Here is a 15,041-nt window from a genome sequence, read left to right as displayed (position 1 = left end):
CTATGGGAAAAGCACTCCCGGTTTACGAACTTTCGATGTAAGAACTGCTTTTAAGGAACGCATTGTGTTCGTAAATAGCACAGCTATTACATCACCCTATCTACATGTTACATTAGTTCTTCGTGCCATTTATTTGTGTCCTTTATGACGTCCTTAAAAACAGTAAGTTCCCTGTTTGCAATGATTTTCAATTTTGTTTGACTGCTAGACAGGCAGAGAGAGCAAAAATAATATCTCACTCTTCTCTGCGTATGTGTGATCGGGACAAATGCAGAGCCAAAGTTCTGCGAAACTACAGGTTTGTTTTCCAATTCATGTTCCGATTCAGTGTTCAAAATATAACATTCAATTGAAATCAAGATGTTCCTCGATCATAAGTTATCGTTTACCCCGCTTTTCCAATTGTTTATTGTTTAACCCGCTTTTCGCTTCGTGTACGTGGGGTAATTATCCAATCAATAACAAGTACGCACTCACCAATTACGTTTGATCCATCCCTTTCAATCCCAATCTATCTATATAAAGCAGTAAAGTATGTTTGTTTGTTTGTCCTCTTATAACTCGAGAACTACTCATCGCAGAGCAAAACCAAAGGCATATTCGGAATCAGTACGTCTCACAGCAACTACAGCACACCTTAAAATTTAAAAAACTTCGCGTTTTAAAATTATGACGTCATCAGCGTTTTTCGGAACGTTAATTTTTCAACTTCATATTCGGAATCAGTACGTCCCAGAGAAACGACAGCACACCTTAAATGTTTAAAAAACCTTCGGGTTTTAAAATTATGACGTCATCAGCGTATTTCGTAACGTTAATTTTTCAACTTCATCCGATTGACATGGGACCAACGGCATGTGACAGAGAGTGAAACATACACTTCCGACTTCCGGGTTCGGAATGCGGGACCAATGCCATTTGACAGGGAATAAAAAATAAATGCGACATTCAATTGATGACAATGACTTCCGACTTGACTCCCCCCACCCCCTCCCCTCCCCCCCTCCCCATCCCCTCCCCTCTCCCCCTTCCCCCCCCTCCCCCCCTCCCCATCCCCCTCTCTCCCCTCCCCTCCCCCCCTCCCCCCCTCTCCATCCCCCTCTCTCCCCTCCCCTCCTCCCCCCCCTCCTCTTCTCCCCTCCCCTTCCTCCTCCCCTCCTCCTCTCCCCCGCCCGGCAATGCCGGGTACTTCTGCTAGTCATGTATATTTATCTTTACTACGTGATTTGAACATGCCTCCTGTAAGGTCATGCAAGTCGTACACTGCAGCTTTTAAGTTGGAAGTTGTTGAGTTTCATGAGGAAAATGGCAGGAATATGGCTGTGCACAGGGAAAGTGGTGTCAGTGAGAAATGTAGCTCGTTTTAAATACTGTCTGTTCCTTTATAATCTATATGATAACCAGCTCTTCCCGGAGCATCAACTATGTATACAAAAAATAACAAAAAATAAAAACACGTTGAAAAACCTATTTGCATTCCTAATTTATCCAAAAGGTCGTCCCAGAACGCAATTGAAAGAATATGCACAAAACAGCTCATTAATATTCATGACCCTGGAGGTACCCTACGTAGTGATGTGTTGTGAGTGTCAAGGAGGAATCAACACCTCCATTGTTTGACTGACAGTTTTGCTAACTAGCATAGTTTATAGCTTCGTCTTGTACTCCAAATTGACTTATCGATACAATGAATGAAGGAAAGAAAAATGACGAAATTAGCCAATTCGACATACTCCATATCGACTTATAAGCTGAAAAGTATAGTTGAAAAAAAAAAAAAATTTTTTTGTTATCATCTATCTATAATTCCATTAATCTCTGTGTGTATGTGTGTGTGTATGTATGCGACAACGATTTCTCGACAACTACCGGTCCGATATACTTGAAACTTGCCAGGTATATTGCTGGGGACCCGAGGATGTGCCTTTTCAAGGTTTGAAATTAATCGGACAAGTACTTACCGAGCTATGGCGATTTAGCCGTTCGCCGTTCGCTTTGGCGTTGCGAATGGACCAAACCATTGCATGTAAATAGAGGGGGGGGGGTTCTGTGGTCGTTGCGAATGGACCAAACCATTCATGTAAATAGAGGGGGGGGATTGTCACTGTACTCGCAAGCCGTTCGCCGTTCGCTTTGGCGTTGCGAATGGACCAAACCATTTCATGTAAATAGAGGAGGGGGATATAATTTTAGATAGATATATAGTACGGGCATATATATAGTACGGGCATGCCCTAGTATATGCAAATACAACAACACAACATGCATTTTAAGGCCATTTTCCCTGCTAGAGCGGGGGTTAGCCCGTTGCAAATGTGGTGCAAATGTAAATAAATAAATACGCTGAAAAATATGATGCAAAAAATAAACAAGCTGAAAAGTATGGTGCAAAAAATAATAATAAATAAATATACTGAAAAATATGGTGCAAAATAATAATAATAAATAAATAAATAAAAATATGCGGAAAAATATGGTACAAAATAATAAATAAATAAAATTTTAAAATGCTGAAAAATATGGTGCAAAAAAAGAATAAAAAAATAAAATACGCTGAGAAATATGGTGCAAAAAACAAACAAACAAAAAAAACGCTGGAAAATATGGTGCAAATAAATGAATAAATAAACACGCTGAACATAAATAAATCAAAGACATCGAAAGAAATGCAAAGTGAAAAGTCTTATGAAGCCTCATGGTAGAAAATGTGTAGAAATTACTTTGTCAAAAGTATTTTACCAATCAAGGGTGACCGTCTTCAACCACTTATGATAAAAAAGACCGAAAGTCTAACATCGGCGTAGCTGGGCTTGTTTGATACTTTAGTTGAAAAGGATAGTATGACCTGGGTGGGGATACCAGTTCGCAAATAATGTAAGTATTTAATTTTTTTTGCATTGAGACACTGATTTATTCTATGTTTCGAGTCAACAATGAACCAACCATACACCGCTTCAATCTAGAAACTTTGCAATAACGACAAAGGGATTGAAGTGTTACAATTATATTTACTATATTGTTAGTATTAATGCTATTATTATTATTACGAAAACAACACTATTATATTAAGAAACCTAGGCTAATTTGTCCGAAGTGGCCTGAAGGTGAGGCATGGAGCCTAAGGCCTATATGTACTGTCGTTGGAAGACCAGTAATGCCTTTGCTTTTGATATTTGATGGTCATTTTAACAATCCGTTTGTTTGTGATTCACACTGAATGAAAACATAAAGGGAGAGCATTGTGATATATGGCGATTGTGATATATGACAGGTTCGACGATATGTTCGGCCTGAACAAAATTGGAATTCAAAATGGCGGGGTGTGGAGAGTCAGCCACCGTACCGCCGTAATGACAGCACATCACCCCTGCCATGTGACCAGATCCTCAGCTCTGATTGGTGTACATTTGAGGGGACATACGGACAAACAAACACTGTTCTAGACGGCTTTGCCCCTATGGGCTACGCCTAAAAAATATTGAAACGTGTGTGGGAAGCTAAGGCAACCCCCGTGGAGAATCTCATTAAAAAGGAAGGGTCTTGAAGACGAGTTTCCCCGATATAAAAGCAAAAACAAAATAAAAGTAATTATTTACATTCCATTATTTTCCTTGTTTTTTGTTGTTTTTATTGAAACTTATCTCAGACTTTTCATCTTAATGCTACTACTGTAGTCGATCGAGTAGTATGCAAAAAAGTAAGCGTTTTTGATTGCAGCACAAAATAATGGGGTTGCTCAGCGAGTACATTCTCTTTTTTATCCTCTGAATAAATGTTGGCATGTTCCACACCCACCCCTCACCCCACTCCTCTCCTCTCCCAATTAACTAAATGCATTTGAGATTTGTTTTCAGAATAATTAAATTGGATTTTACCCTGTCAGTCTCTTCTAATGGAAAAGTCGAGGCTCTTCCATGAATCTAGATCTTGTATTAAAACAACAACAATTTCGACAAAATATTTATTAAAACAAATTCAGAGATACTTGATAGACAGACAGCTGGAAGGTGTGAAAACATTTTGCTACCTCGGAGACATGCTGAATGGAGAAGGTGGATCAGACTCGGCAACGGTTGCTCGAGTGAGATGTGCATGGAAGAAGTTTCGGGAACTGAGTGGCGTGCTGATGATGAGGGGAGTGTCGTTGAAGCTGAAGTGAAAGGTGTATGCTGCATGTGTGAGAAGTGTTATGATTTATGGGAGCGAGACATGGGTAATGAACGTAGAGCAGCAACGAAGGTTGGAAAGGGTGGAAATGCGAATGGTTCGACGGATGTGCGGAGTATCGTTGAGAGAGAGGAAGACAAATGATGAATTGCGAAAGATGATGGGAATAGAGCCTGTGATTGATGCTGTGAAGAGGAACAGGTTGAGATGGTTTGGTCATGTGTTGAGGAAGGATGAAAGTGACTGGTTGAGAAGAGTGATGGAAATGAATGTAGAAGGAAGCAGAGGATGGGGAAGACCGAGAAAGACTTGGCTAAAGATGGTGGAAGAAGAAATGCGTGCAAGGGGGTTAACAAGGGGAGATGCAGAAAATAGGGCAAAATGGAGAAGATTGTCATGGGGACCGCAAGGCTAACCCCCGCTCTAGCAGGGAAAATGGCCTTTAAAATGCATGTTGTGTTGTTGTTGTTGTTGATAGACAGACGGACAGACAGACAGACATCAAGTCTTCAGCAAAGGTTGCTTAAATTATCATGCTTTTACCAAAACATATATCCTCAGTAGGGTGAAAAAAAAATGAAGGAATAATGAGAAACACTAAGACAAGGTAAGGCAAATAAGTTGTGGGCATGGTGGGGGTGGAGGTGGTGATGTGAGGAAACAATAGACACCTTGAGGAAATCGTGCATGTGTCGAAGAACGCCGACACGGACATCATCTAAGTCCTTGAGGAAGCCATTGAAGATTGGTACGAGGTCTGCAGCAGTGACCTGGTCCCCTAGAATGAGCGCCAGCTCATGGATGGAAAAGGCCAGTGTGCGGCGGACTTTCCACTGACCATATGTACCATGGCCCCCAGCGAGATGTCAGTCAGTACAAACAGAAAATTATCATTCAAATGAATCTCAAAACAAGCAGAACATGCTTAGTTAATGTAAGTGCATGTGGCAAAGTCAAGATTAAACATTTTATGAAACTTCCCACACACAAATATGCGCATCAAATGCGAATGTGGTTTCTGTGCAAACCTGCATGTCTGCAGCGAGAGAGCTGAACGTGCGCCTCAAGTAACGCCAGTGTTCCCGGCCAAGTGCGAAGGCGACACCTGGAAGACTGTACGCACAATGCCGTGCTATTTCCGTGTCAACGTTCTGAGCACGTGTTGGGTCTGTCATGGACACAAACTGGGCCAGCAGTTCAGGGGGGATCACATCCTGCAGAAGGTGATGCTGTGAGAGACCGAGCAAGGCAGGTGCATGCACATTGATAGTTCTGTAACAACTTCCTACCTGTTCTGCATCTGCAAATTCCTTTTGTGGTTCAGACCCAGGGCTGTTTGATACATCTACAGAGGTTTTCTGAGCCTGGTGGAGTAAGGGGGATTTGGGTCAACAAGGAAGCTTGAAGTGTGGGGTCTCAGAATAACATGCTTATTTAATAACGACTCCTCTATCTTCTCTATCTTCGACCGACTCCTCTCCGACCTAGCTCCCCCTGCTCTGTCCCCCAAATATTCCTACAGGTCGCACAAGATCTGCCAGCAACCCTCTTCTGGTGAAACTGCCAAAATCAAGACTCTCTGGTCACCTTCACTCCTTCATTCCTCTTTTCTCCTGCCTCTGGAACAAACTCCCCCACTCTCTTCAATCCCACTCCTCCCTCCAGGTCTTTTAAACAGCTGTTCACCACCATCTCTTATCTTCCCCCATCCAAAACCTTGATCTTTTCTACACCCTACAATTTTCTACACCCCAAATCCACCTCTTTCAATCTCCAATTTCTTCTGTGCAAACTTGAGACACTTGAAAGTCCTTGTAGTGTCCATCTTGTTTATCCCATGTACCCACCCCAGCCCTCTCCCTCCCACAGATCTCCCGATGTCCATGTTCTCTACTGTTATTGTGCTTCCCTCTCACTCCTCCTCTCGTCTCTCGCTCCCTTTATGTTTTATGTGTTAGCTCCTACACAAACGTCGACTTTGTATACAATATATCAAAGACAAAAAAGAAAAGTTAATCACAAAAGTAAAGCAAATATAAAGACAAGTATAAACAAATGTGAATGAATGAAAATGAAGAGAAAAGATTGAATTTGGATTCATACATGAAAAAAATAACACAAAGTCAAATGTATTGCATTATATTAAGCATTTTGTTTCTTACAAAAATCACAATGCAATAAGTATCACATCATATTATAAATATAATAGAAACAGCCCCGAGTGTGAAGATGGACATCTCTTGAGGTTGTAGTTCAGAGCTCTGCAGATTTGGGGGGATCCCACTTCCCTCCCCCCCCTAGGAGTTGCCCTGATCCAAAACTGAAAAATCCAGGACCGAGCGATCCTGCGGACCATCGAGCAGAAGGGCTGTATCAGGTTTAAGAGCAATCGGTTGGTAAATAAAGGACGAGTAGGGATCCTAAGTTTCAGGGGGTAATCCCTCCCCCTCCCTGGAGCCCCCATAATCCAGAAATTGAAAAATTGAAGCCTGAGTGATTGTGCAGGCTGTCTTGTATTAATGTGTCATGTTTAGGAACAATTAGCCAATAAGGGAACAGTAGCAGAAATTGCAAAAAGTTAATGGACGACCAGACGGATGGGCTAATGGACGGACATCCAAACATTACGACCCATTTTATGTGTTCATCTCTTCGAGTTTCGAGATGACATGATCTAATAAAGAGTATCAAACAAATATAAATAATACTATAAAACACAGAGAGACAGATACGAGTATACAGAGATGCCTAATCCTGGGATATAATAGGTGCAAATCTCATCTATTACATTGATTTGTTCCCTAATGTTTTACTACTGTTTAAAATGGTGACATCTCAAAATCTCCTGGAGACGCAGGGTGCCCGTAGTGAAAGGGATGGCGTAATATGATGGGAAGAGTTGACCATCGAGAACAGCTCTTTATTGATAAATAACAACGTGTCGTGCTGCTGTAGGATTCAACCTTCGACGGGATAGAATCAAACACGAACCTCAGTAGTATATTTAACTATATTACGCCTTTTGCTACACCCTTTGTCCAAACAATTTTGATGGGTGAGATTCATCTTGGGTACATGTTGAGGCAGAAATTGGTGTTTGGAAATATGGAGAATGATGGAAGAATAGTGCTCAGTGTGATGTCACATCAAAAAAAATGTATTCCACCATCCTGACAATATGAACAAAGAAAAACTCCACTTGTAACAAAATTTGAGCATCTCGACTCACTCTTTTTACCTCAAATTCTACAGGGGTCTGCAGTGCTTCTAGCTCCTTTGACAAGGTTGAAGTAAAATTCTCGAAGTTTGGAGCATCACCAGCAGTATTCATCTGCTCGTCCAATTCTCCTTCACAAGCAGTCACTCCAGTGGTACATGTTGCTGCAGGTGAACAATAAATTTACAACACTGGTTTTTCAACAGAAAACGCAAGCCTAATAGGTATCAAGGTACTAATAGGTCCATTCATATCAACAGTGACTGCCATCTAGACATTGATCATAAATCAAGCAAGTTGCAAAAACTAAAATATCTTCTCGGTGATCATGTGAAGCCATACAACCAGTGATCAGCAAGTTTGTGGCCAGACAGAAAAAAAGTCAATTAACAAGAAAAATATTCCACGACAATATAAACCGCATTAGTCTCTAGTCTAAGTCGTTATATAGTTACAAGACCAAAGTCGATGGCGCGCCACCGCAAATCCCCACGCTTCCCACCTAAAGTAAAGTTGAAGGATGGCAAAAGGTTCCATAAGGAATGACCCAATATCAAATTTTGAATTAAAAAATGGTATGTTTTGACCCCTGTGGCCCCAAGTCCCCACCCCTTGGAGCATGAACCGTTTTTGTAAGAAACAAAACCAGGTCAAATCTCCCCCACGCACTTGCCCCCCCCCCCCTCCCCAGAAAAAACGTCATTTCATGCGTCCCTCAATGTTGATTACATATTATATGGGAAGCTTCAATTAAAAAAAGTTTGGAAACGTCCTCGTAATTACTTATTTTGGCCCCGCTCCATGGCCCAGGGGGCAGCGACATAGGCCTAGTGATTGGGGAGGGGGTGGGGGGGTGGGGAACGGGTATGGGGTGCAAAAACAAATGAAAGCCCCCAAAAAACGTTTTCATGCTCCCTTTGGTTGTATATAAATTACAATACAACGGACTCGTGCGAGTACGAGACGTAACCTTCAAAACTACGTTTTATGTTTTAAACTCTTAGCTACGTGTCAAGGTGTCATGTCCATGTTTACAAACTCTTTCCATCTGGTTTAACATTTTTTGTAATTACTCATCACCTCCACACAGTAAATAAACTCGTATTAGTAATTATAGGGATGCTGGCTGCGTACATCTCTTATCTTAGCTAACTGTTTGGTGAATCTTCGAACAGACGAGGTTATGCATTCTGCATTATGGAGATTGGTGATCACCCATAGGCCCAAGGAATGGAGGGGTTATAATTTTTGGACAATTATTTCGGAATGACGGGTTGCTCAGATACAGATATCTTGCACAGTAAGCGCCCAATTAGCGATGGCCAGGATCATGTGTCAAGTTAGTCATTTAGCTTCCTTGCCCACCTCTCTTTTCCTTTCAATGTCTTGGATTAGAATCCCCACTTTCCAATAGTTTCACCCCCTTTATAATGTGTGCGGCCATCTGAGGATAATTGTAATCGGTGAAATTTCTTTAAAAAAATTTTCTCTCTTTCATGGTAGAGTTTCCTTCAGCCCGGTCCGCGTGTACACACCGAGATACGCCTTGACATATGACGTATGGTGAGGATACGTGTGAGGAGAAAAAGCGAAGAAAGTGCTAGTGCTCAAATGGTCTGGACTTTGGACAGAAGTATACACGTGGTGAGAGGCCTCAGCGAGTGTGTTAGGCTGGAAGGAAGAACTAGAGGTATGCACACTCACCTAAAATCTGTCCACCATGGGTTTGAATCCTGACCAAGCTATAAACTGTCATCCCGGTGCTTCACAGGCAGGATAATTCATCAATGCGTGTGCCGTCCCTTGAATGGACGTTAACCTGGAAGTCCCCTCTGCCAGCATTAGTTGGCAGACGTTAAAGATCCCACAGTGTTCTTTGGAAAGAGTAGGGGAGTTCAGATTTGCTGTTGAGCCCACTGGGGAAGCTTGGCGCTCATTCATATGCCCCCCTCCCACTCCCAATATAAATTCCTGACTAAGCCAGTGCCTGTGGGGCCCTAATATTAACCTTTGGCCCGAGGCACCACAAACCCTGACTGCCCCACGGGGCATGGCCAAAATGATTGCCCTCACACCTTGACATGTGGTTATCATAACTACGAAGTTCAGGAAATTTCTGTACGACCGTTTTGGAGGAGATAGCGTGACGGAAGGACAGACAGAAACAGATGGAGCCAATTCCAATACCCATCCTTTTTTTCGTTAAAGCATTACAACAACAAAGCTCATGTACAAACACTGTTCAGTGGCATGCACAAATGTCTTCCTGTATGACTGACAGAATGGCAGGTACATCAATAAAATTCTAAGGAAACAAAAGGAAGTGCTCAGTCAAATAAGAATTTCAAACAGAATACAACAGGCATTCAAACAGGAATGTGAAGAAGAAAAAAAAACTTTGAAAACTAAAAACAGGAAAAAGTTGTGAAAACACTTGTGGGTCGATATTTAATAATGTGATAGAGTCGATATTCAATGTCACGGACAAGAATACCAAGTATAAATGTCAAAAGGGTCCACTTTGATACGAAAGGCCATCATGGTGTTGAAGGAGTGATGCATTAATTGGGGGACCTTTATTTTAGCCAGTGGCAAACTGATCAACCATTGTAAAGTATGATATTAATAATTATATCAAAGCTTAATTTTTTTAAACAGCTTGATAAATAAATGGGTTCAAAGTTGTTGGTCCGACTTTTAAATCCACCCGGCTTCAAATACAAAATATAATCTCTGCTTCATGGAGGATCACTCAATATTTCCTGACCCAAAGTTTTGCCAGTTCGTACCACTGACAAGGACAACAACCTTAAATAAATAAATTCCTCCTTCCAGCACCCTCCCCACACCTCCAACTCCCCCAATCACCAAACATGTCCTTGTAATATAGAGTCTAGGCTTATGGAAGAGCAGGAAGGCAGGAAGGTGGAAGTAATAACGGGCAGATCACAGCCCCTTCCAACAGAGGGAATAAATTCAACTTACAGGTAGGGTGACAACAGGTGGGTGTAATGAGCAAAGTAATTATTGAATAAAAATAAACAAGAAAAAATAAAGAAAGAGGAGAGAAGAGCAGAATAATGTACAAACCTGTGAGTAAATGGGTTAATGGTGAGAGAAAAAAAAATCATGCGTAGATATGGAGGATGATATAAGATGGTGGTGCACATCCACCTTTAAGCCCACTTGGAAATATGGGATTGCGTGCTCAGGAATGTGGTATCACAAGTGGAACAAAATGGAGGTGAGCAGTGAGCTTGGACTTTCAGTGCTTAACCAGGTGGGTTAATGGAAGAACACATGCATCCTTGAGGAAATGCAGAGGGTCCGATGGTTTAAAGAGCAGAGGGAGCAAGACTAGAATCATGGCAGGAAAAACAGAGGCCACCAACCTGTCTGTGATGGGAGAGGAACAGGTCTAGTGCTTCAATTTATTTGAGGGGGATGCCAATCATGTTGCAATTTGAATTCTAAAGCCAGGATAGAGAGGTGATAAATGGCTGGAGCTGCCCAAAGGTACGAGTAGGATTCTATTGAGATATGCACAAAGGTCTTGCAAGTCATGAGAAGATGGGATTTACAAAGGATGGACCATGGCATGAGTGAGAATACCCAGTCTGTATCGAGCCTTGGAGGCAATCTTGGTTGCATAGTCTGCCCATGAGACGTCATGACTGATGTTGAGACTCAGAAGTACACAAATAAAATCTTCTACTGATATAACGTGGAAATACTGTGCATTGGTGGGTTTTTCTGGAGACAGGGTGAGAGCATGAGATTTGCCTGGATTGAATGACATATTCCATTTGTCAGACAAGCTTCTGAGACTTTCAAAATCATCAGAGAAGGAAGCAGGTAAGGACAACCTATCATTGCAATGGAGGGCACAACACGGCATGAAGTGGAGTCATCTGCAAATACGTAAAGAGGGGTATCCAGGGCATAAGATTTTTTTTTTAGAAATATATAAAATCGAGGCTCCTGTAAGAGCTAACATTAATCACATTAATCACAAACTGCAAGGACTTCCACGAAAGAAGTCAGTATTCCAAAAAAGTGGATCTGGGGTGAATTAACGGGGGGGGGGGGGGGGGGGCGAGGGGAGAGAAGATCAAGGTTTTGGATAGGGGAAGATAAGAGATGGTGGTGAACAGCTGTTTTAAAGACCTGGAGGGAGGAGTGGGATTGAAGAGAGTGAGGGAGTTTGTTCCAGAGGCAGGAAAAAAGAGGAATGAAAGAGTGAAGGTGAGCAGAGAGTCTTGATTTTGGCAGTTTAACCATGAGAGGGTTGCTGCGACCTGTAGGAATTTTTGGGGGACAGAACACAGACAGGGCTGAGGGAGCTAGGCCGGAGAGGAGTCAGTGGAAGACAGAAAGTCCACCAACCTGCCTGCAGTGAGTGAGTGAAAGGCCCTCAGAGTTAGCTTCGTCGCAGGAGATTCCAATGATTCTGAAAGCTTTGGTTTCAACAGCGTGAAGCCGAGCTAGGTGTGAGGCAGGAGCACCAGCCCAGAAGGGAGAGCAGTATTCCATTGAGCTGCGGACGAAAGCCTTGTGTGTGGTGAGGAGCTCAGGTGTGCCAAGGAAGGACTTCGCACGACGGAGGATGCCCAGTCGGCGACTGGCTTTGGAGGCCATCTTAGAAATGTGGTTTTCCCAGGAAAGATCATGGCAAATAATGAGACCCAAAAGATTGTTCAGAGAGTAGTTCGGAGGGCTTTCCAGACGATCTTTTCAGAGAGACATAGTAAGAGTGTGAGATTTGTCAGGATTGAAAACATGTTCCACTTTTTTGACCAGTGTGTGATTTTGTCCAGGTCTGCAGAGAGTGAGGAGGCTGCAGACTGCCGATCTGAGGGATGAGGTATGGAGCGGCAGAGAGTGGAGTCATCAGCAAAGAGATCGAGAGGATTTTCCAGAGAGTCGGAGAGATCATTGATGAAGACCAGAAAAATCACAGGGCCCAGAACACTGCCTTGCGGAACGCCAGCCTGAATAGGAAGGGGAGATGAGAGAATACGATTCAGGGCCACACGTTGACTACGACCAGAGAGGAAGTCCGCAAGCCATGCGTGGAGATTTCCAAGGATACCATAGGAGGAGAGTTGGGTGAGCAGAGCGAGGTGCCAGACCGTATCGAAGGCACGTGATATGTCAAGGGAGACAGCTCTAATTTCTTGTTTGGCATTGAGGACCTCCATCCATAGTTGACACAGCAGAAGCAGCATGTCCAGAGTAGAGTGACCAGGTCTGAAACCAAATTGATGATCAGAGATCAAGCCATTGGAGAAGAGGAAAGATTTGATATCCGAAGCAATGATGGACTCCATGACTTTGCTGATAATTGGGAGCAGGCTGATTGGTCTGTAGTTGGAAGGATCTGTTTTTGCACCTTTTTTGTGTGAAGCGGTAACGTCATTCATGTCATTCAAGTGTATGAGGAACAAGACTGGACCAAGACACTGGCTTGAAGAAAATGATTCAATTGAGGACTACATTCTGACTGTTGAGTGGAAGAAGTCAGCAATACAGGAATGAAGGTGGCATTGATGCCACAGGCAGAGAGCTTGGAAGCAGAGTGGGGGTACCAAACGGTGTCGATTTCCCTATGTCTAGAGAGGCAATCATGACCTCACGTTTAAGGTTTAGGGCCTCCATCCATTGTTGGGAGAAAGATGGAATCCAAGCTTATAATTAGAGATTAGGTTGTTTGAGAAGAGGGAAGCTTGATGAGCTTTGGAGATAAAAACAGAGTTAAGGTACTCTGTTTTGTCTTGAGCAGACTATGCAATGAAGCCATCAGAGGTGAGAGAGGCGATAGATGGAGAGCAGATACCAGAAGACATTCCAAGGTGTCAGAATAATTTTGAGTGAGACAGGTTGAACCTGTCTGAGACAGGTTGGATGGAGGCCTTAAAACTAGCCAGATGATGTTTTCTAGCTTACCTGAGGATGGAAATGCACTTGTTGCAAGCCTTGCAAAATATGACCTCAGGTTGCCCTCGGTCGAGTTAGCCTTCCATGATGAGAAAAAGATGTTCAATTGTGATTTCCTTACCACAGGATTCGATCTATCAATGTTAAGAGGATAGATATGATAATTGAAGACAAGATGGGATAAGTTTGTGCATGAGAGAGAGAGAAAGATAGAGAAAAGGGGAGAGCGAGAGCAAGGACAAGGTTTGCTTGATAGTCTTCCTAGAAGAAATCAATATCAAATACAGAGGAAATGGAAGAGCAGACCATTTTTGAAAGAGTAGAACGCAGTCCCTGTCAGTTTGAGTGAACTGCCAGACTTGATGGTGTCGTGTAGCTCCCAAACAACAGCCAGAGACACAGAACATGACCCGAGGAGCCAAATAAGCTGGTACTGTCACCAACATAATCAATTGATCTCTGATCATCAATTTGGTTTCAGACCTGGACACTCTACTCTGGACATGCTGCTTCTGCTTTCTCAACAATGGATGGAGGTCCTCAATGCCAAACAGGAAATTAGAGCTGTCTCCCTTGACATATCACGTGCCTTCGATACGGTCTGGCACCCCGCTCTGCTCACCAAACTCTCCTCTTTTGGTATCCATGGAAATCTCCACGCATGGCTGGCGGACTTCCTCTCTAGTCGTAGTCAACGTGGTGCCCTGAATGGGTTTCTCTCATCTCCTCTTCCTGTTCAGGCTGGAGTTCCCCAAGGCAGTGTTCTAGGCCCAGTGCTTTTTCTGGTCTTCATCAATGATCTCTCTGACTCTCTTGAAAATCCTCTGTATCTCTTTGCTGATGACTCTACTCTCTGTCGCTCCATTCTTCATCCCTCAGATCGGCAGTCTGCAGCCTCCTCACTCTCGGCAGACCTGGACAAAATCACAGACTGGGCAAACAAGTGGAACATGTCTTTCAATCCTGACAAATCTCACACTCTTACGATGTCTCTCCGAAAAGACCGATTGGACAACCCTCCCATCCACTTTCTGAATAATCCTCTCCAAGAAGTTCTGTCACTCAAGCTTTTGGGTCTCACTATCTGCCATGATCTTTCCTGGGAAAACCACATTTCAAATCTGGCCTCCAAAGCCAGTCGCCGACTGGGCATCCTCCGTCGTGCGAAGTCCTTCCTTGGCACACCTGAGCTCCTCACCACATACAAGGCTTTCATCCACAGCTCAATGGAATACTGCTCTCCCCTCTGGGCTGGTGCTCCTGCCTCACACCTAGCTCGTCTTCACGCTGTTGAAACCAAAGCATTCAGAATCATTGGAATCTCCCGCGATGAAGCTAACTCCAAGGGCCTCTCACTCACTCACCACAGGCAGGTTGGTGGTCTTTCCGTCTTCTACCGACTCCTCTCTGGCCTTGCCCCCCCCCCCCCCCCCCCCCAGCTCTCTCTGGGCTCTGTCCCGCAAATATTCCTACAGGTCGCACAGGATCTGCCTGCAACCCTCTAATGGTCAAACTGCCAAAATCAAGACTCTCTGCTCACCTTCACTCCTTCATTCCTCTTTTCTCCCACCTCTGGAACAAACTCCCTCACTCTCTTCAATCCCACTCCAGCCTCCAGGTCTTTAAAACAGCTGTTCACCACCATCTCTTATCTTCCCCCATCCAAAACCTTGATCTTTTCTACCCCCGCTAATTTCACCCCAATTCCACTTTTTTGAAA

General features: G+C 43.3%; 1 protein-coding gene across 10 annotated transcripts in view; it reads right to left on the bottom strand.

Moving 5' to 3' along the window:
• The window catches only part of PPP4R1 (protein phosphatase 4 regulatory subunit 1), a 119,342-nt gene that overhangs the window by 32,921 nt on the left and 71,380 nt on the right, over nt 1–15,041 (bottom strand). For 2 of the 10 annotated variants that reach the window (XM_068126655.2, XM_068126656.2), the window contains exons 12-15: nt 7,406–7,548; nt 5,457–5,531; nt 5,196–5,381; nt 4,839–5,000 (exon numbers count right to left, since the gene is read on the bottom strand). In XM_068126655.2, coding sequence (XP_067982756.2) covers nt 4,839–5,000; nt 5,196–5,381; nt 5,457–5,531; nt 7,406–7,548 — 566 coding nt within the window. Of the gene's footprint in view, nt 1–4,838; nt 5,001–5,195; nt 5,397–5,456; nt 5,532–7,405; nt 7,549–15,041 lie in introns of all 10 variants that reach the window. The other 8 variants (XM_068126657.2, XM_078785817.1, XM_068126659.2 and 5 more) reach the window with 4 other exon arrangements.

Source organism: Myxine glutinosa, chromosome 10 (assembly GCF_964187855.1).
Source record: "Myxine glutinosa chromosome 10, kmMyxGlut1.1, whole genome shotgun sequence".
Taxonomy (NCBI): Eukaryota; Metazoa; Chordata; class Myxini; order Myxiniformes; family Myxinidae; genus Myxine; species Myxine glutinosa.
This window is presented reverse-complemented; position numbering and strand designations above follow the sequence as displayed.